Source organism: Hippopotamus amphibius, chromosome 15 (genome assembly GCF_030028045.1).
Source record: "Hippopotamus amphibius kiboko isolate mHipAmp2 chromosome 15, mHipAmp2.hap2, whole genome shotgun sequence".
Lineage (NCBI taxonomy): Eukaryota > Metazoa > Chordata > Mammalia > Artiodactyla > Hippopotamidae > Hippopotamus > Hippopotamus amphibius.
Window position 1 is genome coordinate 14,842,507 of NC_080200.1, and position 22,709 is coordinate 14,865,215.

General features: G+C 55.2%; 1 protein-coding gene across 3 annotated transcripts in view; it reads right to left on the reverse strand.

Annotated features, from left to right (window-relative positions):
* Positions 1–560: 560 nt before the first annotated feature.
* The window catches only part of MAU2 (MAU2 sister chromatid cohesion factor), a 31,279-nt gene continuing 9,130 nt past the window's right edge, over positions 561–22,709 (reverse strand). Inside the window, exons 2-19 of one of the 3 annotated variants that reach the window (XM_057708746.1) lie at positions 19,847–19,864; positions 19,412–19,477; positions 18,676–18,771; positions 17,041–17,135; positions 14,900–14,927; positions 14,376–14,531; positions 13,108–13,254; positions 12,930–13,020; positions 11,898–12,001; positions 11,245–11,322; positions 10,874–10,939; positions 9,496–9,579; positions 8,409–8,458; positions 8,130–8,207; positions 7,815–7,926; positions 4,843–4,933; positions 3,834–3,961; positions 561–3,460 (exon numbers count right to left, since the gene is read on the reverse strand). In XM_057708746.1, the coding sequence (XP_057564729.1) occupies positions 3,386–3,460; positions 3,834–3,961; positions 4,843–4,933; positions 7,815–7,926; positions 8,130–8,207; positions 8,409–8,458; positions 9,496–9,579; positions 10,874–10,939; positions 11,245–11,322; positions 11,898–12,001; positions 12,930–13,020; positions 13,108–13,254; positions 14,376–14,531; positions 14,900–14,927; positions 17,041–17,135; positions 18,676–18,771; positions 19,412–19,477; positions 19,847–19,864 (1,563 nt within the window). In that variant the 3' untranslated portion in view covers positions 561–3,385. Of the gene's footprint in view, positions 3,461–3,833; positions 3,962–4,842; positions 4,934–7,814; positions 7,927–8,129; positions 8,208–8,408; positions 8,459–9,492; positions 9,580–10,873; positions 10,940–11,244; positions 11,323–11,897; positions 12,002–12,929; positions 13,021–13,107; positions 13,255–14,375; positions 14,532–14,899; positions 14,928–17,040; positions 17,136–18,675; positions 18,772–19,411; positions 19,478–19,846; positions 19,865–22,709 lie in introns of all 3 variants that reach the window. The other 2 variants (XM_057708745.1, XM_057708747.1) reach the window with 2 other exon arrangements.

Below are 22,709 nucleotides of genomic sequence, written 5' to 3' on the forward strand. Positions count from 1 at the left end.
CTGAGGGAATGGGAGTGGGAAGTGACTGCTAATGGAGATGGGGTCTCCTTTTGGGGCGATGAAAACATTCTGGAAGTAGACAGAGGTGCTGGTTGTACATAATTAATGTATTTAATGCCACTGAATTGTAGATGTTAAACGTTAATTTTCTGTTATGTGACTTTCACCTCAAAAAAGGAAAAAACAGAAACACCAAACCTGAAAAAAAAACACAAGCACATGAAAGCTGACCCATGTATTTTCTAAGAACACCAGGCATGCAAGGAAGTATGTCTGTGGCGAGAGCCAGGAACAGGCGGTGCTGTGGGCCTTGCATGCCATGTCTCAGGGGTTCCCTCACCTCTAGGCAGGGCTGGACTGAGGAACATCATCACTAGAGGGGAAAAGATTCAGGTTTCCACCAGGTCCTCCAGTCCAGGGTATGGGGCTCTGCATCCTCACGCCCTGCAGGTTATAGCAGAAATCCCTGTGGCCCCGCTGGCTGATGGGCGGGGAAAGTTAGAGTCTTTGGGATGGCAATGTGAGGGGCAGGTGGCACAAAAAAGACACAATGAGTGATGGCTCCTGCAAGCTGTTTTACTTTGAACATATAGGAAAAGAAATCTACAAACGAGAAGCTATGTTCTATGGTTATGTCTTTTAAACAATTTTTGTATTTACAAAATATTTTTTTTCTTGATTAAAAGCACCAGCTGAAGACGCAGGCTGCTAAAAACATAAGACACTGCAAACCCATTAAAAGACAGTACGCCAAACATACGTACTAAAAACCCTTGAAAGAAACAAAGACAATGCAACCAACAAATTTATCAACTGTGCCAGGCAGCCCTTTCTCATTTCCCTGCCTATGTTCCCAATAAATAGGACGGGGAGTGCTTACCTAAGGGAGAGGACCCTGGCCTCACCCATGAGTGACTGGGGGGATCCAACAGGGGAAGGCAGCTACATGTCTGCAAGGGAACCTGGCACCTCCTGGACCAGCGTCCCCAGAACCACAGGCCCTAAGGGCCACCACTGTTCACAGGAGGAAATGGGAGGCGCTCACAAGGGGTCTGCCCAGTTTTCAGTAATTTACCTGCCAACAGGAATCTTTCTGCTACTCCCTCGCACCCATGTATGCTTAAGGGTTTGGAGCTTTTATTTATTTATTTTTTTCCCGAATGCTTAGCTACATGACACTAGCTGTAACGTCTCCCTGGGGGCTTGCTTGCTGTCTGTATTAAATTCTCATCACTGAGAAACTGTGAGGCACTGAATTTGGACTCGCAGGAAGGTATTCATGACAGCTTAATGCAACTGAAAGGTGCTGCCGTTGAAGGGGAGGTTCAGAGCTCGCACACATGCACGCACGCACGCACATACACACGGGTTGGCTTCCGTAAAGCTAGAGTGAAATATTAAATATCGAGTACTGAATTTTTAACTGTAAACTTAAGAACTTATCCTTAACTTTACATATACATAGATAACAAAGTGGTCATCAGGACAGACGTTAAGTTTTGAGGTTCTTATTTCAACTACTCTACATACAAAATGCCTTAGAAGCAAACAAAGGTTTAAATAAATACAGAGACAAACACGATGTAAAGCGTGACTGAAGAAATGTGGGTCTAGAGAGGTGTGGGGTCCAGGCCTACATGCACAGGTTGTAGCGAGACAGGTGCTCTGTCCCTTGGGTGGAGGGGAGGACCTGGGGGGCACCCTCGAGTAGGAAGAGAGGATGGGGACAGCTCATGACTGGACATCAAACCCACCTCTGCAGGTCTCACAGGGCCAGGGGTGTCATCAAGGGGGCAGCCCCAGGAAGCAAGGGACAAGGCTGGACTCTCTCGAGTGACCCAGGATGACAGAGAGGGTGGGTCCTCTTAGGACAACTCTGCCAGCCTGTCCCTTCAACCAGGGGCCCACTTGCATGCCTGTTGCTGGCCCCCAAGAGGGCAGTAGGGTGCTGATGTGGGCAGTGGCCCAGAGCAGGGAGCTCTGCTGACAGCCCTGCTTGCGGCTAAGGCACACCCAGGCCTCAGGGCCCAAGCGGCTGACCTGAGCGATCCCAACATTCCTTCCGTCACAGACACGGAGGCTTGGAGAAACAGCCTTCACAGGGTTGGGTAACGAGACTTGAACCAACAAGCAACTGTGACTAGCAAAACCACCCACCACTCCTCATCAGGGAGATGCTCCCAGGCACCGGAAGCTAAAGGGGCAGCTGCCTTGACTGCCCACAATGTCACCATCACCGGGGCACCTCCTCGACTATCTAAGAGGAGCACAGAACCAAGAATGGCTGTCTGGGCCTGGCAGAGCCTCCTGGGGTCTAGCTCAGGAAAAGTTTGCAACACTGTCCTGAGACCCAAGGCAGGTAGGTCTCCTCCTCCTTTCCTCTGAAAACAGGGCAGGCAGCCAAGGGAGTGGTGGCCTGCAGGCTGGTGGAGCTCCAGGCATCTGCAAACGTTCTCTGCAAAGGAGGCTACAGAGCTGCCAGAAAGCAAGCCCCTTCAATCCAGCACCCTGAGTTGGGCTGAGGAAGGTCCCCTCCCTCTCCCCTGCTTCCTGCCCCGCACTATGGACGCTAACAGGGGAAGGTGGCTGGTGCAAACACGGGCGTCTCAGCTCGGGGCACCCACTCTGTGATGCACCACACACACACACACACGCACACCCATACACGCACACCCCACACAAGCACATGCACCCCCAAAGCTGGACAGTGAATCCAGTCAAGGTGCGGATGTCTGGAAGCCAAGTTCCTGGGTCCCCCAGGGCCCCTAGCTAGAGGCCGCAGCTGCCAAAAGGATGGATGCTGGACAGAAAGGCAAGCTGGGGAAAACATTGTGGTGGGACGTGCGTTTTTGTGCCTGACATGCGCAATCACTTCTTCCCTAACTTTGGGCCAGAAACCGGTGTCTTGCCTCTGGGCACTGGAAGCTGCCATGAGCAGAGGAAACACTCCAGCCCAGCAGAGACGCCCAGGCGATGGAAGTCACATGGCACCTCGGTGGCAGTGACCACCCCTGCGTGCGGGACCATGACCCAGCTGATGGCCAGCACTCCACTCCCCGCCCAGACACTCTCTTGAAGATATGACTCAGACGCGGAGGCAGGACTGGCAGTTCACGTCCACTTTGAAGGATGGCTCTGGAAAGTCAGCTCCAACATCCCACCTGCGAGCCTCAGCACCTGGGGTCCTGGTAGTCTGCAAGAATGGCCAGCCGGCCCTCCACACTCCCCAGGGACTTAGAAGCTCTGGAGACAGTTGGGAAAGAAGCCTGGGGACAGCCGTGCCAGCACGTCTCAAAGGGAAGCTCAAGTGCCATCTGGGTGGAAGTCGGGGACACACCAGGCCCCACAGAGGCCTGGAGAAGCTGAGTGGCCCCGTCCAGGGGCCTCACAGGAGGCTGGCCAGGCTGGTGTTGGGTCCATTCTGAGCTTGAAACTGCACAGGGGGCGGGCCATCGGTCCACTGCGGGGGAAGAGGACACACAGGTGAGGTCCTTCTTAGAGAGAAGCAGGGGTGTGCTGGGCCACACGTCTGTGCCTGGAAAGCCGCCCTCCTCAGGCTGGTCACCAGCCAGGACCCTGCGTCTTCCACCTTTGAGTCAGAAGGGCCCCTAGGAAACAGCCTGCATCACTCACTTGGGTTGGTGTATCTTGCCCATCCAAGGGGGCTCCTGAGGCCAGGCTGAGTTAGGGATTGTTGGAGAGATGCAAGATGGCAGCCAAGTGTGTACTTCCCTCCTCAGGAGGCGTGGCCCCCAGGGGCTACAGACCAGGTGAGCTGGCCCCCAGGAGCCAACCAGCACCCTCATCTTGTCTCCCCCACCCTGTGCCCGTACCGTGATGAGGTTGTGCTCAGGGAGGCTGCAGGCCTCAATGTGATCCTGGAGCAGCTGCTGCGAGAAGTTCTGGTGCATTTGGGCAGCTTCATGGGCATCCATGGCATTCCCGCAGGCTTTGTTCAGGTCTGAGGGTGGGATACGCACAAAGGATGGGCCTGCTTTGGCCTGCCACTGCCCCTACACCCTCCCCGCGGGTGTGGGTGAAGCCCTGAAGTCAAACCCCAGCTCCACCAGTGGGTTCCTGTGTGCCTGGCACATCACTGGCCCTGAGCCCTGTGTCAGAGTCAGCAAAGCCCACTTGCCAGCAGCCCTCACACACACCCTCCTATGTTCCTGAGTCCTATGTCCTTGGAGGTGGAAGAGTGGCAAGGCCCACAGGGGCAGATATAAGGGCTGGTAGGGCGTGAAAACCCTTGGGGCTCCCTGTGGATGCAGCACTCCCAGGAATTTCTTGAGCAGCTCTTGGGCACCCAGGAGCCCGCTGGGAGCATGGCACCCACTGCTCACTGCTGAGGCAGGAGGACTGAATGGGCGCACAAAGTCCACTGCACATGGGTGCAGTTTGCCCTCCACCTCCTCCCCAGGGCCCTGGGTGGGTCTATGGACCTCAGTTTCACAATCTGTAAATGGGAGAGCAGCAGTAACAACAATGACACCTGCTGAGCACCCTCTCTGTACCCAGAGCACCCTGGCTCGTCCTGCCTGACAGGGATGACTGCCTTCCCCATTCATGGGAAGGAAACTGAGGCCAAGCTCCAGGGCTCACAGCCCATTCTTCACTCAGATGCCAAGAACTTGTGGGTCCCAGAAAGACAGAATCAGATCCTGTGTAGATCTTACTACATGAACAAGCCCACTGCCCTCAAATAGGGTTTCCTGAGAAGCCTGAGAATGTGCTAGAACTGGGGCTGTGGCCTGCAGAAGCCTAGTCTGAAGCAGAGTCTTAGCAGGTCTTACCAATCTTCTAGCTTTAGGCTCTGCCCAGAAGCCCTGATCTCTTACTCACCTCTTAGCAGGGCCGATGACCACAGCTGCACTGACATGTCTGGGATCTTGCTGGCCAGCTGCATGGCGGGCACCACCATGTTGTTACTCTCCTGTCAATCAAGAGCAGCAGAGGAGTCGGGGGTGGGGTGGTGGTGGTGGTGGCTGGGGGTGGTGGCAGGGGCCGCTTGGGCCCCACCTGTGACCTCCTGATGCTTGGCATATACCTACTCCTACCTCAGAGCCTATCTCAAATGACCCTCTCTGAAGTACTCCTTGACCACCCTGGGGAAAAGTAAACTGCCCCTACTCCTCAGCTGCACATGTGCCTCCTCGCTGGGTCACAGCCACGGGCACCTCTAGGTGCCTTTGTCTTTCTAACCAGAGAAAAAGGCACTGGTGGCAGCCAGCCCTGGACTCATATTAGGAGCTGACTCAGGGGTCCCGGGGCTGGGAAAAGGCAGCAGTCTGTCCTGGTGGGAGCAATGAGGGCTGAATGGACAAGAAAGGAAGAGAAGTTTCTCTTCTACAAGAGAGCCTGCTCTTGTGAGAGGGCCACCTCAGACGCATGGGGATATGGGGCACCAGGATGTGTTAATCCCCCAACCCTGACCCTGCCCTATGACTGCAACAGCGCCACCCCCTCAATCCCCTGGACGAGCTGAGTGAGAGCCGCTGGGGGCTGTAGACACCCATCCTTGACCCCGCAGTGACCAGCAGCACTGCTGTGATTCCACCCAGTCCACGGACCACAGCCTGCTGGCTTAGGTGTGAGGTTCAGGGTGACAGTGGGAAAACTCCCTATGCGGCAACCCCTTGCAGCCTGGGGGGACACCTGGCATGTAGCCCAGAGACACACAAATCCTCAAAACCGACTCCAGAGGCCCAAGTTCAACACGGCCTCGGCTATGCGGGATATGCCCCCGCACAGACACCAAAGCCCAGTGACTTTACAATGCCTATGGCCAGCACCTCGAAAATGAGCTCCAGGTGGGTCTCAAAACTTTTCAAAATTGAACCAAGCCCGCCCAAGACCTCAGAATGCGCGGCCGAAAGGGGAAAAACTAGTCTCTTCCTTTAGGCCTGGGGCTGGGAGGGAGCTGCCGTGAGGAAGAGTCCTCCTTGGTTCAGGTTCCCCCATGCCAGCTCTGGGCCGCCCCACAGAACCTGGGTTTGAAGATTGGTGTGATCGTGAGAGCCGTCCTGCACGAGGCCACCGCAAACTCCCGAGGACACTCTGGCCTAGCAGGCCCAGGGCGGGCAGTGTCTCCCCCAGACCTGGAGCTGCTTGAGGTGGGACCTGGATTTGAGGGCTCTTGGTGGCCCCATGTTACCCCATGTGGGCCCAGGCACACAGGGAGCAGCAGAGGTTCCCTAACAAGCTCTATAATTTGCTCCGGGACTGCCCCAAACTCAAACCAGAAGCTGCAGCTGAAGAGCTGCCCCACTAAATGTGGCCTCTGGACAAGTAAGAGCCAACAAGGTCTGGGTTCTAAGCCTGGGTTTGCAGGTTGGGGCTGTGTAATCTTTTTTTTTCTTTTTAAATTTATTCATTTATTTATTTTTCTGGCTGCGCCATGTGGCATTCAGAATCTTAGTTCCCCGACCAGGGATCGAACCTGTGCCCCCTGCAGTGGAAGCACAGTCTTAACCACTGGACTGCCAGCGAAGTCCCTTTTTTAAAATTATTATTATTATTTTCATTTGGGGGCTGTATGACCTTAATCTCCGCATCTGGCAATAAGGTAATCACAGCCACAGCACCAAGACACAAGGCAGGTGGCCTGCACTCAGTGGGCCCTCATGTTGAGCCCCTTGTCCCTACCTAAGCCCTGGATGCAGAGAGGCCACTGTCCTCACTGTGCTCAGTGAGTAATGTGACAAGGTGTTTTAGAAGGAGTGGAGCTACACGCAGAAGGGAGAGCCCAGTACTGGTCCTCCTCCTGTCAGGGTGATGGTATCCCCCCGGAGTTCAGGCCACAGCTGCAGGGCATGTTGGCATGTCACATGACTGTGGGGAAGGCGATGCACCAGGCTCATTAAAAACACTCACTCTTCAGAAGCTCTTGGGTTTGAGCAGATAAAACTTTCTGGACCAAGACAAGTACCCTGCATTATCTATCCTGAAAAAACAGCTAAAGTGAGTCGGGCTAAACTATGGAGCTGATGCTGCTTAAAAATTCTCACTGCCATCAGAAAAAAGCTCCAACACAGTAGTGCAGAGAAAGACAAGACATAAAATTATAAAACAGCCTGATAAACAAAACCTATGCAAGCGCAGAGGCAGGCAGTGGAAAGAGCTGGAAGACAGAAGACAGGCGATGATTTTCTCCTTTGCTTCTCAGACTTTCTATGATGAAAATGCCCTGTTTTATACTGACAAATACTTCCTTTAAAAAAATTAAAGACCCTGTAAGGTCGATGGGTTGGAGCAGGTTGCATGTACATATACTCCCAGATGAGGAGACTCAGACTCAACTGATCCCACCAGAGACCAGCTGGCATGGGTGGGGACCAGGCCCGGGGGGCACTGTTGGTGAGTAAAAACATAGGGGGCCCTGAGGACACCATGTGTGATGGGCAGAGATGGAATCCTTGGGATTGTCACTGAGAGAATACACCTCTTCTCCTCAAGTATTAACACAGGAAAGGGAACTTGCTCTCAGCCTTGCCAGCTCTGGGCTGCCCGACCAGCTCTAGCTCCACTGAGCTCTGGGGCTTTGCCTGACAACTGCCCATGGCCAACACTGGCCCTGTCTGCCCCACAGATGCACCTTCCAGAGATCCAGAGCTCCCCCAGCCCCGCCTGCCCAGGCTGTCTGAGCCAGGGTGCCTCTGCCCTGGCTCAGCCTCATGGAGCAATGGGGGGTGAGGGTCACTGAGATGTGATCATTGCGGGGCATAGAATGGGAGGCACTCCCCTGCTAGGTGCCCCCCCCCCCAAATAAGCACCACCCTGGCCCCACGCCCCTCAACCTGGCCCCTGACACTCACCCTATGGTTTCCCAACACATAGAAGATGTGGCCCAGGAGCACAAGGGAGCAGGCTGTGAGCCGGTTCAGGTCCTCTGCATTGGACATCTTTAGGGTTTCCCGCAGAAATCGCCTTCATGAGAAAAACAGATGCTGAGGCCCCACTGGGAGGCCTTTGGGGAAAAAAAGGCAGCAGTGGCCTTAGGGCCCTGAGCAGAGTCCACCTGGCGGGGGGCAGGGAGGGCAGGGACAGGGGACCTGGGCATGTGCTGTTGGGGGAAGAGAAACACTGGGAGGTGCCAGTTACAGGGCCACCTGCCCTCTCCCAGTACTCACTTGGCCTCGTTATAGCGTCCCTGGAAGAAGGAGAAGAGCCCACGCACGTAGAAAGCTGCTGCTCGGAGGCAGTGAGAGCTGAGGGGAGAGCGGAGCATCACACCTTGGCAGGGTTCTTGTGAAAGCATCAGATTTACAAAAGGGGAGTGGGCGGGGTGTGTGTGAGGCATTGGGGTACATGAGGCAGTCTGGGACCCGTGGGTGCTCACACCACCCCCAAGGAGCAGAGAAAACATAAGACAGTTGGTAAAGTGGAACTCCGGGCCTGGGGCCGCCTACCTGACAGGGAAGCTGTGGTCTGGATTGATCCTCTCCAACAAACTGTACAGCTGTGAAAGAAACATCTGCAAGTTAGAATAATTCTGCATTTCTAAATATGACAGAGTTCGGCCCAAACATACTAGTAAATTGACGAGGGCTGTCCTGCAACTTCCTGACCCAATCTCAGGGCACGTGCCCATACCTCAAATCCCATGCCTGTGAGCAACCTGCCGGGAGAAGGGGCAGGACCTGCAAAGTCACAGACATCTTAGGTCCCCTTCGGCTGTCATTTGGAGGGTGGGTTGGATGAGTGTTAAAGTGGGCTGAGGCTGCATCCAATACCCCCCCAGTCCCTTCAGGAGGCAGACACTAGGGTGCGGTGCTTGGGTGGGGAAACACAAGGGCACCAAACTCCTCTGAGACCCACCAAGGCCACAGCAGGCCCTCATGGCCCTGCCCACTGTGCTTCCTAACTACTGGAGCAGCTGCACTGGGCCTTCTGCCCAAAGCATTCCAACAAACCAATCATCTGGGAGGTCAGCTACGCTTTTTGTAGCCAAGAGATGATAGTGGCCTGAACTAAACAATGAAGGCCGCAGGAGACAAGTGGCTGAATCTGAGAGACACTACAGAGGGGTCAGGGCTCGGGGGGAACTGCAGGGATAAGGGGATGTCGCGAGGGGAACCTGGTGGGAGGGACTTATCCTACGAGAGCAAACTCTGGCCCGCCTCCCCAGAACCACCTAGGGGCCTAGTGCAGACAGCTGCCCAAGATGTTGCTCCTCATAACTGAGCCATGAGGCCTCAATGATGTTCTAGAGCAGACATCTCAGGGTAGGAGAAATTTTCTCCCTCTGAGGGATTCAGTAAAGCTCGGCTCGTTTTCAGTAAGGAGAGGTGTTAATCGGCTGTGGAAACATTTCTGTCCTAGACTTGGCCTCCCCCCAGCCCTGCCTACACTCCACTGTGTGGGATACCCTGTTGGAGGGCAAATACCCTACGGCGGATGAGATTTGCTGGTGCCCAGGACAACACTCCCCATACACCCCGCTCCAAGTAAGAGTTGAAAAAAAGGATACCAAACATGAAGCATGTCACCTACTACCTCTTGGTGTCTATTTCCTTCCCGTATATACACACTCGCCAGGTTGGTCACGATGAAGGCCCACAGCTCCTGATGATTGGTGAGCTGGAATGGGAGACACAGGGTGTCAGGGGGCCGGGCTGGACACCGTCACGTCACACAGGGGCCACTTGGTGGCATCAGAGCCACCCAAACGCTCCACAGTGGCTACCTTGGAATCTCCTTATTCTTTTCACTCCCCTTGCCTCCTAAACCCAAGGACAACAAAACTGTTAGTTCTTTTCACTGTAAAACAATCATCCATTACGGGAAATTCAGGAAATAGAAAAGCCAGCCACCCCTGATCCTGTGCTCAGAACACAACACAGTTTGGTCTACTCTCCACTGTCTCTCAATCTGAGACCTGGGTGGCCCCTCCCTCTACACCACAGGCAGTAACCCCAGGACCCCAGCGTGTGCTGACAGAGAAGATGAACACACTGGCCCTGGGGGAGGCAGGGACCCTGCCTGGAAGGCAGCTAAAGCTGTTAGAGGACAGAAATGTTGCTGATGGCTGGTGGTGGACAGACCATTGTCTCCCGTTCTTCTGGGGGAACAAGACTGGTCATGAGAGGTACCAGAGTGGCCTGAGTACTGCTCAGACCCTGTGAGGCTGGGCATTCCTAATGGGGCTGAGCGAGCGCAGCTGCATATAGAGGCCTAGCTGCCTGGGAAGCACAAACCCCACCTGGAGGACCCTGGCAGGTGCCAAGGAGGTCCAGAGGGTCTTCTGATCTGAGCAAAGATGCTCCAATATGTTTGTCATGGGACCACAGGAGAAGCATGTGTTTGGGGTCATGAGGGGTTTGGGCCCGAGTCCTGGCTGCACCACTCCCCCCAGCCCCCCAGCCGGTGGGGAGGACTCCCTGGGGCGCACACCCTCTGTCGGGAATGCTGATGTTGAACCAAAGCAGCAGCAGCCACTTGTGTAGGAAGAGAGATGGGGAAGGAGGATCCAAGAGACCTTCACAGGGCCACGGGCAATGTGGGGTGGTCCAGGAGCCGGTGCAGTGAGCAGCACCAGCTGACCAGGGCCCCAGGTAGCTGTGACACAAGTCAGCACCACCTGGCGGGCTATCGGGAGGGCTTGGGGAAGCCCCACCCCAGGCTGGCCAGCAGCCCCCTTGCCCACAGCGACCCCTCATCAAGCTGTGCTGCCAATGCTGGCCTGGTCCGCATCTGAGCAGCACAACACGTGACACAGAAAGCCCTGGAGAAACGGTGTAGCCCCATCAGGCTGAATGCTGCGGAGTCACCCGCTGACCATGGTTTTGTATGGCTGTTGTCCTCATCACAGAGCACGCCCGACTCCTTACTGAGAAGCACTGCCTGCCCCGTGAAGTGAGGGCCGGCACCTTACCCGCAAAGCTGTGGTGAACTGGGCTTCAGCGTTGTCCATGCAGTTGACAGAGACACAATACAGGCCCTGGAAGAAGAAGGTGCTGAGGGCTCAGAGCCACAGGCAGCGTGCCCGGCGCTGCACAGCTGCACCCAGGCAAGCCTGACAAGTGACTCTAACGAGCCAGCTGTATCTGAGCTCTACCCTGACAAACAGGGAGAAAGATGGCATGCTTAATTATCCCTGCCTCCTGGGACCTAACTCAACCTGGACCTGATGAGATGCTTGTCAGTATGAAATCCACTGGGAAGGTTCTGAATCCTGTCTGGGGTGGTGGTCACGGGGTTACTCACAGGGATGGGGCTGCAGGTGGGCAGCCCTCATGCACTCACCAGCAGTGTATGCAGCTGTGCTGCGTGGTTGGAGAAGAGCCGGGGGGATTGCTGGCACAGCTGACAGACCTGGGAGATCTGCCGGAAAGAGCATGTCTGATGTCATGTGGCCTGTAACTCAGGACCTAGTGTCTTGGCAGCATTGAGGAGAGACCCCAAAGCCGAGGGTATGCCCACCTCCCGCCCAGTCTAACTTGGGCACAAAGTCCCAATGGATGCGCCATTGTGAGGACCAGGCGCAGCCTTGACCTCTTTGAGGATGGCGACCCTTGTCTGTTACCCACCTTCTCCCTTTCCAACTTGTGTCTCAGCCATACAGTACTCTCACCCTTATCAAGGTCCCCGTGCCCTTTCAGGAAGGTGGGCATAAGAGGTTATGGGTCACAGGGCAGGAGGGGTGCTGGAACTGCCATCAGGGAACCCTAAAGCCCCAGACCCCATGTTCCTTGGGCATGCAAACTTTTAGGTAAAAGCCTCTGATCAATTGTGTCCATGCAGGGTCATGGACTGCCAAGTCAGTCAAATGGCATAAATGATGTCCTGCTGACACTCTTACATTCTCCCATGTGACACCCTCCGAGACCAAGCAAATTCAAACCACCCGACCCCTCAGCCCTCCCCTGCCGCGTGTGTGCAGCGCCCAGTGGCCTCACCTCCTGCAGCGCAGTGGCCTTGTGTCCTGTGACGAGCCTGCACATGATGATGTGTTCGAGTAGGATTACTTGGAAGGAGGACAGAATGGGGCTGCAGTCGAGCACTGGGGGTGAGAGGCGGGGTGAGCACTTAAAGTGTGGGTGGCGGAGACGCTGACCCCTGGCCCTGCCTCCTGGGGCCTTTGAGCCCTCCTGCCACACCGGCCCCTCAGCTACCTGGGTCTGAGCACACTTGGTCTGCTGGGCCAGCGCCCAGCACCTGGTCTGTCACCTTCCTTGGTGCCCACAGCACCCTCAAGCGAGGGGGTTCATCTCCCTGTCTAGGTGAGGAAACAGGCTCATAGCAGGCTTTGGTGACCAGAGCACTGTAAGAGCAAGAAATATCTGGAGGGATCTGTCTTCCATTCTCACCCCACCCCGACCCAGCTGAGTGCTCAAGGGCCCTCTGGACACAACAGGTTCTAGAAATGTTGAAGTTGCCTGGGAGACTGAGACTATGTGATAGGCCTCAAACAACAGTGAGGGGGACCCCAGCTTCTGGCTGCCCCAAACAGCTGTCCTCACGTTGGAACCAGACAGCACTTTCCCAGTGTATCTGGAGGGAAAAAACAGCAGTCCCCATGGGCTTTGGTTCTCTGTCTCTAAGGCTCTTCCCCAGCAGCACTGACAAGGGCACAGGACTAAATGAGGTTAACCAGGGCATGAGCCAGCCAGGGATACATAGGACTCTGGGTTCCTGCGAGTCAAAGGTCCTCGATCGCACAGGATGGATTAGTCAAGCATCCAGGAAGAACCCAGGACCTCCAGAGGTCCTGCTGTCAGTCAGTTCCAATCTCAACCTCACCCTGAGCACAATCCACGTCACAATATTGGTAACAGATAGCAAAAGCAGCCACCGCCTGCTTCAACTGAGCACTGCTGTCGCAGCAGGCCCTGATGGGGTCCCACCAACCCGCATGGCTATCTTGTGGGTGGTCAGGCTGCCCACCAGGGGGCTACTTGACCCACTGAGACCCACAGAGCCTGACTTACTCTTGAGCTTCTCCAGCTGCATGAGGGCCTTGTCTGTGTACTTCTGCGCCTTCTCTAGGTAGCCGGCTTGCATGGAGTGCATCACAGTCACCTGGTGACGAGATCAGACAGTGGTGGTCACTGGGGCCCTCTCCTCTCTAGCCTGGGCCGCCAGGCCTCAGCCCCTCCTGGGACTCACCAGGTAGACAAGCACGCACATGTGCTCCTTGGGCAGCCAGTGGAAGAGGTCGGCAGGGTTGCTGGGCAGGATCTCGTCGTCGTGCAGTGTGGAGATGGTCTGGATGCACTGCTGCAGCTGCTTCAGGCACGGCTTCACGCTCTTTACCTGCAGCAGGCAGACAGCACGGCACACCTGAGCACCCATCTGCTCCCACCAGATGCCAACCACCCTTAGGAGGCAGACCCCCACAGTGGCAGCTGGCCAGGTCCTGCCTGCCCATCGACCCCTAAGCCCTTCCTTCCTGGGAACTCCTGCCACACCCACCACCTGCAGGAGGCCCACCCCTGGCTGGGTCAGCCAACTTTCAGGGCACAGGGCAGGGCCAGGTGGGTCATCTGGGGGACTGAGGCTCCACCACAACCCAGCGCTGGGCCCAACACCAAGGCCTGTTCAAAGACCTCGCTCCAGCTGCAGCTTCTCCTTCCTGCAGTGACCCCAAGAGCAGGTCACAGCTGGTTACCCTGGGGGGTGGGAAGTGGCCACTCGGAGTCCTGCAGGTGCTGTGGTTCGTACAGACTGGCCTCTCTGCACCAGGAAGCCCCATCCCGAGGCCCTAGGGGCTGTCTCTGCAGCTGTCAGGGTGAGAGTTTGCCCTGTGCTCCTTTGTGTTAAGTGAAGTGCTTGGCCCAACAGTCAAAGGCGGGTGCAGGTGGGGGAACCAAGGAAGTGTGACAGGGTGCGGAGGGTGCACGGGGCAGCACCCGTCCAAAAGGCTGAGGCACTCACCCATGTACGTACAGGTACAGCTGCTCCTGAACCACATGAGGGTTACACACTTGTGTCTCGGACACAGCTGATCCTGTCAGTGCCTACTCAACCCCCACAAAGCTGTCATTAGCTGGGGGGGGGTGGGGGTGGACAGACACTGCCTGAGCACCTGCTGTATGCCAGGCACTATACTAGAATCCCCAGTTTACTTTCTTGGATTCCCTACACCGTCCTCAAGGCCATCTGACCATTCACGCACTGAGTGGATGTGTGTGAGGCCACAGCTACTCCCCCTGTAGGGCAGGAATGGGACAGACCCATTCTTAGAGTGCCCTCTGCCCGCAAGGGCACAGTACTCATGCCAGAGTACTACAGGGCTGTGGGGGAACTAGGCCCTGAATGACAGACGTGCCCGGTGGTGAGGGACAGGAGGCAACAGCAGAGCTGATGTCTTGGCCAGAAGCCCACCCATTACCCGCCTACTCCCCAGCAGCCCTCATGTGGGAGGCACTCCGTACCTGCCCAGCATCCAGGTAGTGGGTCACCTGGAGCACCAGGAAGAAGACACGCAGAGACTCTTTCTGGATGGGGTTCCCTTGCCAGTTCTCAACTATCTGTCCACAAAGGGTCAGCAGTGGGTGGACTTCCTGCAACTTGCGCTCCATCAGCAGTAGCTGGGGAGAGAGAGGTGCACTTGGTGGGAGACCCTCCTGGTACACAGGGCTGCCGCCCACCTGCCCACGTGCTGTGGGACTGCTGGCACCTCCAAGGAAGGGTGCGAAGCCGGGCTGGAACCCAAATCTAGGCAGCTCCAACCCAGGCTGCTCTTCCATCAGCACGAATCCCATAACCTGGAACCTGAATTTTACCTCTGAATCCAGCTGGGGGACAGGGGCCTGCCCCTCACGGCTGCCCGCCATGCATGAGGGTCTGGGCGCCTGAGGGGCTACAACAGGGCAAGCAGGTGAGGCCTTCGCAGACCTCGTGGGGACCCAGCCTCGCATCCACCACACCAGCCCTATCCTGTCCAGCCTCCACTTACCATCCCTTTGCTGAGCAGGAACAGTGCCCTGGAAAAGAGAGGGGTAGTCAGGTCTGGGAGGCCCAGGCACCCCCGGGATGACTGTGCCGCCTCAACATTCACGGGGACCTAATGAGCCACCTCTGGGACAGTTAAATGGATGACACTGGACCCTGGCCAACTGGGTTCGTTTTATTTATAAGAGTGCTCTATTTTGTTCTATTCTATTTTTCTTTAGCTTTTCCCTTGTTTAGACATTCATGTGGTTCAAAACCTCAGAAGGCAGAAACAGGTGCTCAGAAAGCATGGAGGGGCAGGGTACAGGACAGCACATCCCCCACAACTGCACTCTCGCTGACACGGCAGATCACAGCTTCCACGTCTGTGGACAGCGCAGGGTGGGGCAAGGAGAGGAAGAGGGGGGCACGTGAACAGGCTCAGGTGCCTGAACCCAAATCTGCACCTCACGGTTGGCTCCTCTGTGCCCCCACTTCCTTGCCTGTAACCAGCCAAGCCCCCTCGGGCTCCCCTGAGGCTTAAGGGCATGAAACTCAGGAAGCCTAGGCCCTCAGCAGCCTCACTGCCCGCTGTCCCCACTCTCGAGGGTAGCGAGGCCAGGAGATTTCTACTGTCTCTCTTAAATCTTTCTGCACTTTCTAAACAAGCACATACTGCTGGTCATCAGCAAGAAGAAGAAGAAGTGAACACATGAAACGTTTAGGAAGCTGCTAAAAGACAGAGGAGGGAGCCGGGGCAACCCGGGTACCCCCGTGCCTAGGCGCTTCTCAGTGCACTGGCGTTGGGGTAGGGCCCCTGCTTTCAGGATTGGCTGTGGTCACAGTTTGTTCAACATCCAGGTCTTTGTCCCGCCAGTCTGTACAGAGTCCCCATGTGCTGCAGCTGACACCCCATCAAGTGGGCATCGTTCCAGGTGAGGAGACTGAGGTGAAGGGGGGTCCCAGTCACATGGTGAGAGGTGTCTACGCTCCCAGCCACCTTGCCATTACTTGCTGTTACCTCACAGTGTGGACTGTGAGGGTCTACTGACTGACTGTTGAAATCTAAGGCCTAGAACTTCATGTCAAGGTTCCCATATTGTCACATCACTAGGCCTTATATCCGAGATCAGAAGTTCTGGGTCAGGCAACCTGTAGACACCATGCCCTAGTGAAGACCCCCCAGGTCACCCGCCCACCGTGGTACAGAGGCCTGTCTGAGGACACTTGTGAGTGAACACGTGCAGTGTGCGGCCACCCCCATGCCCTGCAAGGCATAAGTGCCACCCCGAGCCCAGTGATGGCCGCAGCACGAGGAGGACAAGACAGACCAGGATCACAGGCCAGACTGTGTGATGGTGTGCCTTCCAGGGCAGGGTGGTCAAGGGATGACAGCCCGTAGGGAACTGTGTGGACCCCTATGAGCACTTGCAAGTCAAGAGCTCAGAGAATGGAGTTAGGGACTGTTCTGTCCTAATAACCCCGTGGGACAAGCTTAGATTCTGTGTTTTCAGAATCCCAAGGGACACAACAGAGTAAGAGCACTGCTACCTGGAGTCTAGACTCCTACTACAGAGGATTCTTCTCTTTTGGGGGGAAAAAGAGACAGACTGGAGGCCATCTTAGAGGGTGCACAGTGAAGCACTGGTGGCCTCTGACCCCTGAACCAACCCCAGGGCACTAGCCTCCAGGTAGTCTAAGCAGTTTCACGCATAACACAAATCTGTGTCCCTTCTTTTACACAAATGTCCACTTACTCTGTCTCCTGTCATGTCTAAAAGCGCCTGGGTGTCCCCTGAGTGGGGACACTGGTTGCCAAGCACACTGCCCACACTCTCTACAAGCACCATTCTCCCAGTGCACCAGGAAGGGGATCAGCCCAGCAAGTCATATGAGCCCTTTCAAGAAATACTAGAAATGTGCAAGCACTGATGACGTGGAGAATGCCAGCTGCCCCGCACCCTCAGAGTCAACTCAACAACTTCTCATGTCAGGAAGCCATGGAGCAAAAGCATCTCAGGGCTGCCTTAATCTGCATGTTTCTTACTATGTACAAGAGTGGCCGCTGTTTCACGCTGATGTGCCATTTCTATTTGTTGTCCAGGATCAAGATGGCCAAACTCTTTCCAAGTAACATGAGAAGGGGCGCAGGGAAAGGGTGCCTACCGTGTGTACTCAGATCCCACCACCCTGGCGTACTCGGCGCCTACACCCAGGAGGTCGCAGGCAGACACCAGGTCCTTCTCAAGTGTGTGCAATTGCTGAAAAGAAGAAAGAGCAATGACCTTCACTTCCAAACTGCTTGCTTTACAGTAGCTGACCTTACTGCTTTGCTGGCGTGTTAAACTGAACCTCCCCATGTCAACAAAACTGCCTTAGTGTCAGTTTTGAGCTAAATTAAGCATATTATCTCACCAACAGTGTCTGGGTACAGAACTCCACTTCGTCTACAGTGCACGTCATCTAAGCTTCATGGTGCACAGAGCCAGCAGTTAACACTCACAGGCGCAGACCCCTCCAGGGCTCTGCGAGCATGTCTGAATGCTTTGCAGGTTGCCTTCGGGGGTGGTCACTAGGGGAGCAGCCAGAGGAGCCTCAGACAAGGAGGGACTCTTTCAGAGGTAAGTATCTATGGGAATTTCAAACCCAGAAGCCTTCACAGGCTGAAAGACAGGGACACCTGTGGGGCCTCAGATGAGATCTTGGGCTCCGTGCTCACAGCACCCACCACCTCTGTGACCCGAGGCAGGTGATTCACTGCCTGGCCTGCCTCCTCCTCTGCCAACAGGCACAAAAGCACACGGGAGGATACAAGGAAGACAGCACATGTGCAGGGCAGGAAAGAGCCTGGAGGGAAGGCAGGAGCCCAGGCTAGGTGAGCTCTTCTCAGCAGGGGACCCTTTGAGCGAAATCCTCCCAGCATTAAGGGGCTCCCCCAGGGAGCAGGGGAACACTTGCAGCCAAACACCCACGGTATGCACAGGCAGGTGATGGGGCTTTATCACGGAAGGTAGGCGAGAGGTGGCCTGGTGGGTGGGCAGGCTGTGTCAGGGTCAGGAGAGGCTAGAGGCTGGCCAGTGACAGGGAAGTGTGGGCAGAGCCTAGGACGAAGAGGCACTCCACACGGAGGAGCCTACCCAGCCCCCGGCCCGCAGGCTCCTCCACTGTAGCCAGGGAAGCCCAGCCCAGAGAGCACCCCCACCAGCTGAGCATCTCAGGGTGCTGGGATCAGGCACTACCTACATCTGAGGAGCTTAAGAGAGGCTGGGGGCAGAGGGGCTGTGTGGAGGCTGGGGGCAGAGGGGCTGTGTGGAGCCCAGGGTGAGGCTATATTCCAGCAGGCCCCAAAAGTGGGATCTAGGAGAAAAGGTCTTGACTCCAGCATTTTTTGCCCAATAAGCAGTCCCTTGGAATCTCAGCACATCTCTTAGAAAACAGAATGGACCTCTGGCAAGAAATGCTCCCTAAATTTTGATGAATGCAGACCAAAGGGAGCATAAGGAGGGAGGGGAACATGAAGACTGGGCCCTGAGTCAGCTCCAGAGGAAGGACACGCCCACCAATCACCCCAGGTGCTGCTGAGTGAGAGGCCCATGCCAGGAGTACTGCCTCCTGGCGACAGTCTGGAGGGGACTTGTGAGCGGGTCAAAGAAATATTTGTGTCCCCATCAGCTCAGTATAGCAGCCTGAGGAAGACCTGTGTGTCACAGAGTCTGTTTATTTGTACTTGGGGCACCTGTGCCCCAAGGTCACCACCCCCAACAGGCACCCACGCATCTCAGCCAGGTCTGCAGTACTCACAGCAAGCTGGAAGAGCAGGCGGCAGTGCCAGTACGGGGTCTGCTGTGAGATCTGGATTGCTTTCCGCAGTAGTGGCTTTGCTGCGTCAACGGAATTCTGAAAGGAAACAGTCAAATTTGAGGAGGAAAAAACAAGCCGGATTCCTTATGCAGCAGCTGTGGAGCCAGAAGGCCATTCCTGTTCACACTTACCAAAGGATTTGTAAGTTGCCAATGTGCTTGATTAAAGAAGAAAAGATATTTTATTAGACTCATTGGCTGGGAAGTTTTTGCATCGATCTTAAAATAACTCCCCATTCAACTAAACTGCAAGTAGCTTTCGTTCAAAACCCTGAATAGTCAAACTGATTACAACTGCTGTCTTTCCTGTTCTGCAACCAGAGAGAGGGGTCGGGGGCATGAACCGGGCCACAGTTTAAAGCGGGAAAAGGCAATTTTCAGCCACACCTGAGATCAGGAACCAGCTTAAGGTAAACTATATGAACTTGTTCAGGAACTAATCATCTTTAGCCTAAGAACACGGCTGTTTTCCAAGAGTCTTCAGTAGAAAAAGATTCTGCTAGCCTTTGTTAGCAAGTGACTACCCGTGGCTGCCCCCTGCCAGGTGTGGGAGATGGGAAAATTATGAGACGTCTTAAAAGCCAGGACGGAATCCACTCCTGAGAGCGCCAATGGGCCACTGTACCTCTGCTACAGGGAGAGGGAGTTTGCTTTCAGACACCTTCATATGTTCTTACCTCTTGACAGTATAATTCAGACAAAAGACTTGCTGCTTCAAATTTAACATCTTCAAACTGCGGGATCTAGTGACATCCGGTTAAGGAAGCAGAGACACTGCAGAACGGTCAGTGTAAAAGGGCCACAGCTCAGCGTTCTTACATTGCAGACGTGGGCCAGACGGGAGCATCCCCACCAGCTCTAAAACCCCAAGTTCACATATTCCCCCAGAAATCCCTGAGCTTGCTGCTGACTGGGTGTGGAGCTAGATGCGGGGGCATGAAGAGGAGCACAACACCCAGGGAGAAGCTACTGGTCTGAAGGGATGCTCCAGGTAATCAGTGGGGCAAAGCCCAAACCCAAGGTGTACATTACAGGTAGGATTGAAGTTTACAACACATGTTTTAATTTAGAAGGAGCTTTTCTTAAAGGGAACAGTATCAAGAAAAGGATACTTGCTGTGATATCAACCACTGAAAGAGAAAGAAAAAAAGGATTAATTCTCAGCCACATGCTTTGTGCCTGCTTGACTGGCTCCACTTCGGGGTTTACACAGGTTGTGTTGTCACCAAAGGCTGCAGGTGTTCAATTAAGCGGGAAGATGGCCTGCTCAGCCTAAGAGGGTGGGCTTGCTCTTCCTCTAATCCAGCAACCGGGGTGTGTCTGGGGGGAAGGGAATATGCATGTGCCCCTATGACGGGCACTGGAGGAGCCCTCTCCCACTGGGGCAGCAATGCTTCGGCAGGGGAAGGAGCACAGAGGGGCCACCACATGCCACTCACTGCAGTACACAACAGCAAATCACGACATGCGGAATCAATTACAATTAGAGAGTAGGTCTGTGGGTGTCAGTCCTTCCTGGAAAAGTGACCTTTAAAAGATGTTTGGAAATGAGCAAGTTAGCCTCAGAGGGGAAGGAGGAGCACTCCGGGAAGGACTGGTGTGGGCAGCACCTGGCCAGGGGTAGCAGGGATGATTCTGAGATCTGAGCTCACCATCCCTCTGTGCTAGTACACATGCTGGGTGGGACAGAGTGACACAGTTCAGACAACGACAAGCTCCCACTTGGCCATAACTGTGCCCTGGAGTTTCACGTTCCAACAGGAGGCAGTGAGGTCCCAGGGCAGTCCACCACACCAGCACACGGACCACAGTGTGTCAGACCATCCAGGACGCAAGCATACACCTGTTGCTGTTCCTGCTGACCCGCTCGTCCTGCAAACATTCTCAGAGATGTAGCGGTTGTTGGAAGGCAGATCCAGAGCCCAAAAGAAGACTCCTACTTGCCATGCTCTGTGGGTGAACTGCGTGCGTGCGTGTAGGGTGGTGGCAGGCGCTGGGGTGTCTGGGGCTGGGCCTTGAAGGACCAGGATACAGGTAGGGGTGTTGCCAGACAAAGAAGGAAGACGAGGCGCTCCAGGCAAAGAAGAGCAGAGGGCTAGGAAAGTGAGGCTGGAAGGCCCATTTGGTCTCTGTGCCATTCATATGGCAGTGGTGACTGCGGGTAAGAATGCCCAATGCTACCCCTGGAGCACGACCCAGTCAGAGGCATAAAACAAAAGCACCCAGTCAGATCCAAATTTTAAGAGCATCCTAGATGCAGCAAAGAATACAGAGGGAGGAGGAGGAGGAGGAAGAGAAGCTAGAGGCTGAAGGCCCATGGATCTGTTGGCCGCCAGTGAGAACGGCCAGTGAGGCCAGCGGGGCAGCCTTGGGGCTAGAAATGTCCCTGATGCTGAGTGGTAGCCAGGGAAGTCACTAGTGAGGCTGGGGAAGACTTACAGCTGATCTGGAGACCAGCTGCCTGAAAGACACAGGTGGGCCAGGGCTGTGGGACTGGAGGAGACAAACAGCAAGAAAGAGAAAACACTGGAGAGCCACCAGACTCCTATCACGTCTGTTTCTGTCTCTCTCACACACGTGCACGTGTGCATAGAGCCCAGGCAAAAGGCACTCTGCAGCCAGCCTGAGTGTCCTCTCCCAAAGCTCCCCTGCAACAGGGTCAGGAGGAGCTCAGGGTCCCTAGAGGGACAGGGCCAGTGCCTACTGTGAGCAGTGTGGCCCCAGAGGGGAGGCTCCTTGGCTGAAGGCTGTCTACAGGGATAGTGGGGACAGGCCTAGCTCCAGCCACTGTGTGATGTCACGAGGCTGGCAGACACAGAATTAGGGGCTTTCTTTCTACAGAAGCCACTCCTCCTCACCGGGAAGGGCAGTCCAGAAGGAGACACTCCTGAAGGTCACCAACTGGGAGGAGGAACAAGATACTGCAGAGGAAACTGTGCGACCAAAAAGCTGGATTAGGGACATGGTAACATCTGGTCCAACCTTGAGATTCCGCAGTTCCATAACTTAATCTCCATATGCAAGACTTATTTTGGACAAGGCCTCCATGCTCAAGGGGAGCCCTTTAGAGAGCGTACAGGGTGGATAAAGACACACATGAGAAGCATCTGCCTTCCACTCGGAGCTGTGTGGCTTGCTCTCAACAACCCAGCCTGGTAGCCAAGGCGGAGAGGGCTCAGTAAATCCACTACCTACAGCTGAGTTTCCAAGTCAAGCTTGGCCATGCCTCAGGACCTGGTGTAAAGCTGACTACATCTGTGTCACTGCCCCCCAACAGAGCTGAAGAGGGCAACAAGACAAGAGGTGAAAATCCTCCAGTGGGGTGAAGAAGCCTTCCTTTTGAGTCTGTGGCCCAGGGATGCCCGCCCCACCGCACAAGGCATACTCCAAATTCAGAGGTGAGGACAGTCCACGAAAGTACATCCACAGTGGGTGGACTGTGAGGCGACACAGCCAGGTGCCTACTGCCTGGGGAGGGGAGGGGAGGGGAGGGTCCCCCCATGCCCACTTCTCCAGCGCCTTGACCTGTGCTGCTGGTCCCAGGCCTCCACGGGCCAGTCAAATGTCTCCTCATTTGGGGCTTTTGTGCGGTTAACATCTATTTGGCAGACACTTGGGCTGGACCCCACTGACATCTCTTCTACGAACCAGATGTGTCTGTTAATGATCAGTTTCTCTCTCTGCCAGTTTTATCTGTTTTCTGACCTAAGGGCTGGAGAAAGAGCATCACATCCCCCTGGGGCCTTTAATGACCATGGGGAGAGCTGGGAAGTAATGTGTCCAGAGGTTTAAGACTCAAACCTTCTGGAAGGCCTTGTCTGTCAGCGTGAGAGGGTGTCAGGAGCCCTGTTCTAGGGGCCAGAGGACAAAGTTTGAGGTGTGGACCCACATGAGAGTGAGCAACACTCCAAGTCCTGGAGGAGCTGGATCCTAGAGGTCCTCAGCATCCACCTCCCAGAGCCATGCCCTGCCACC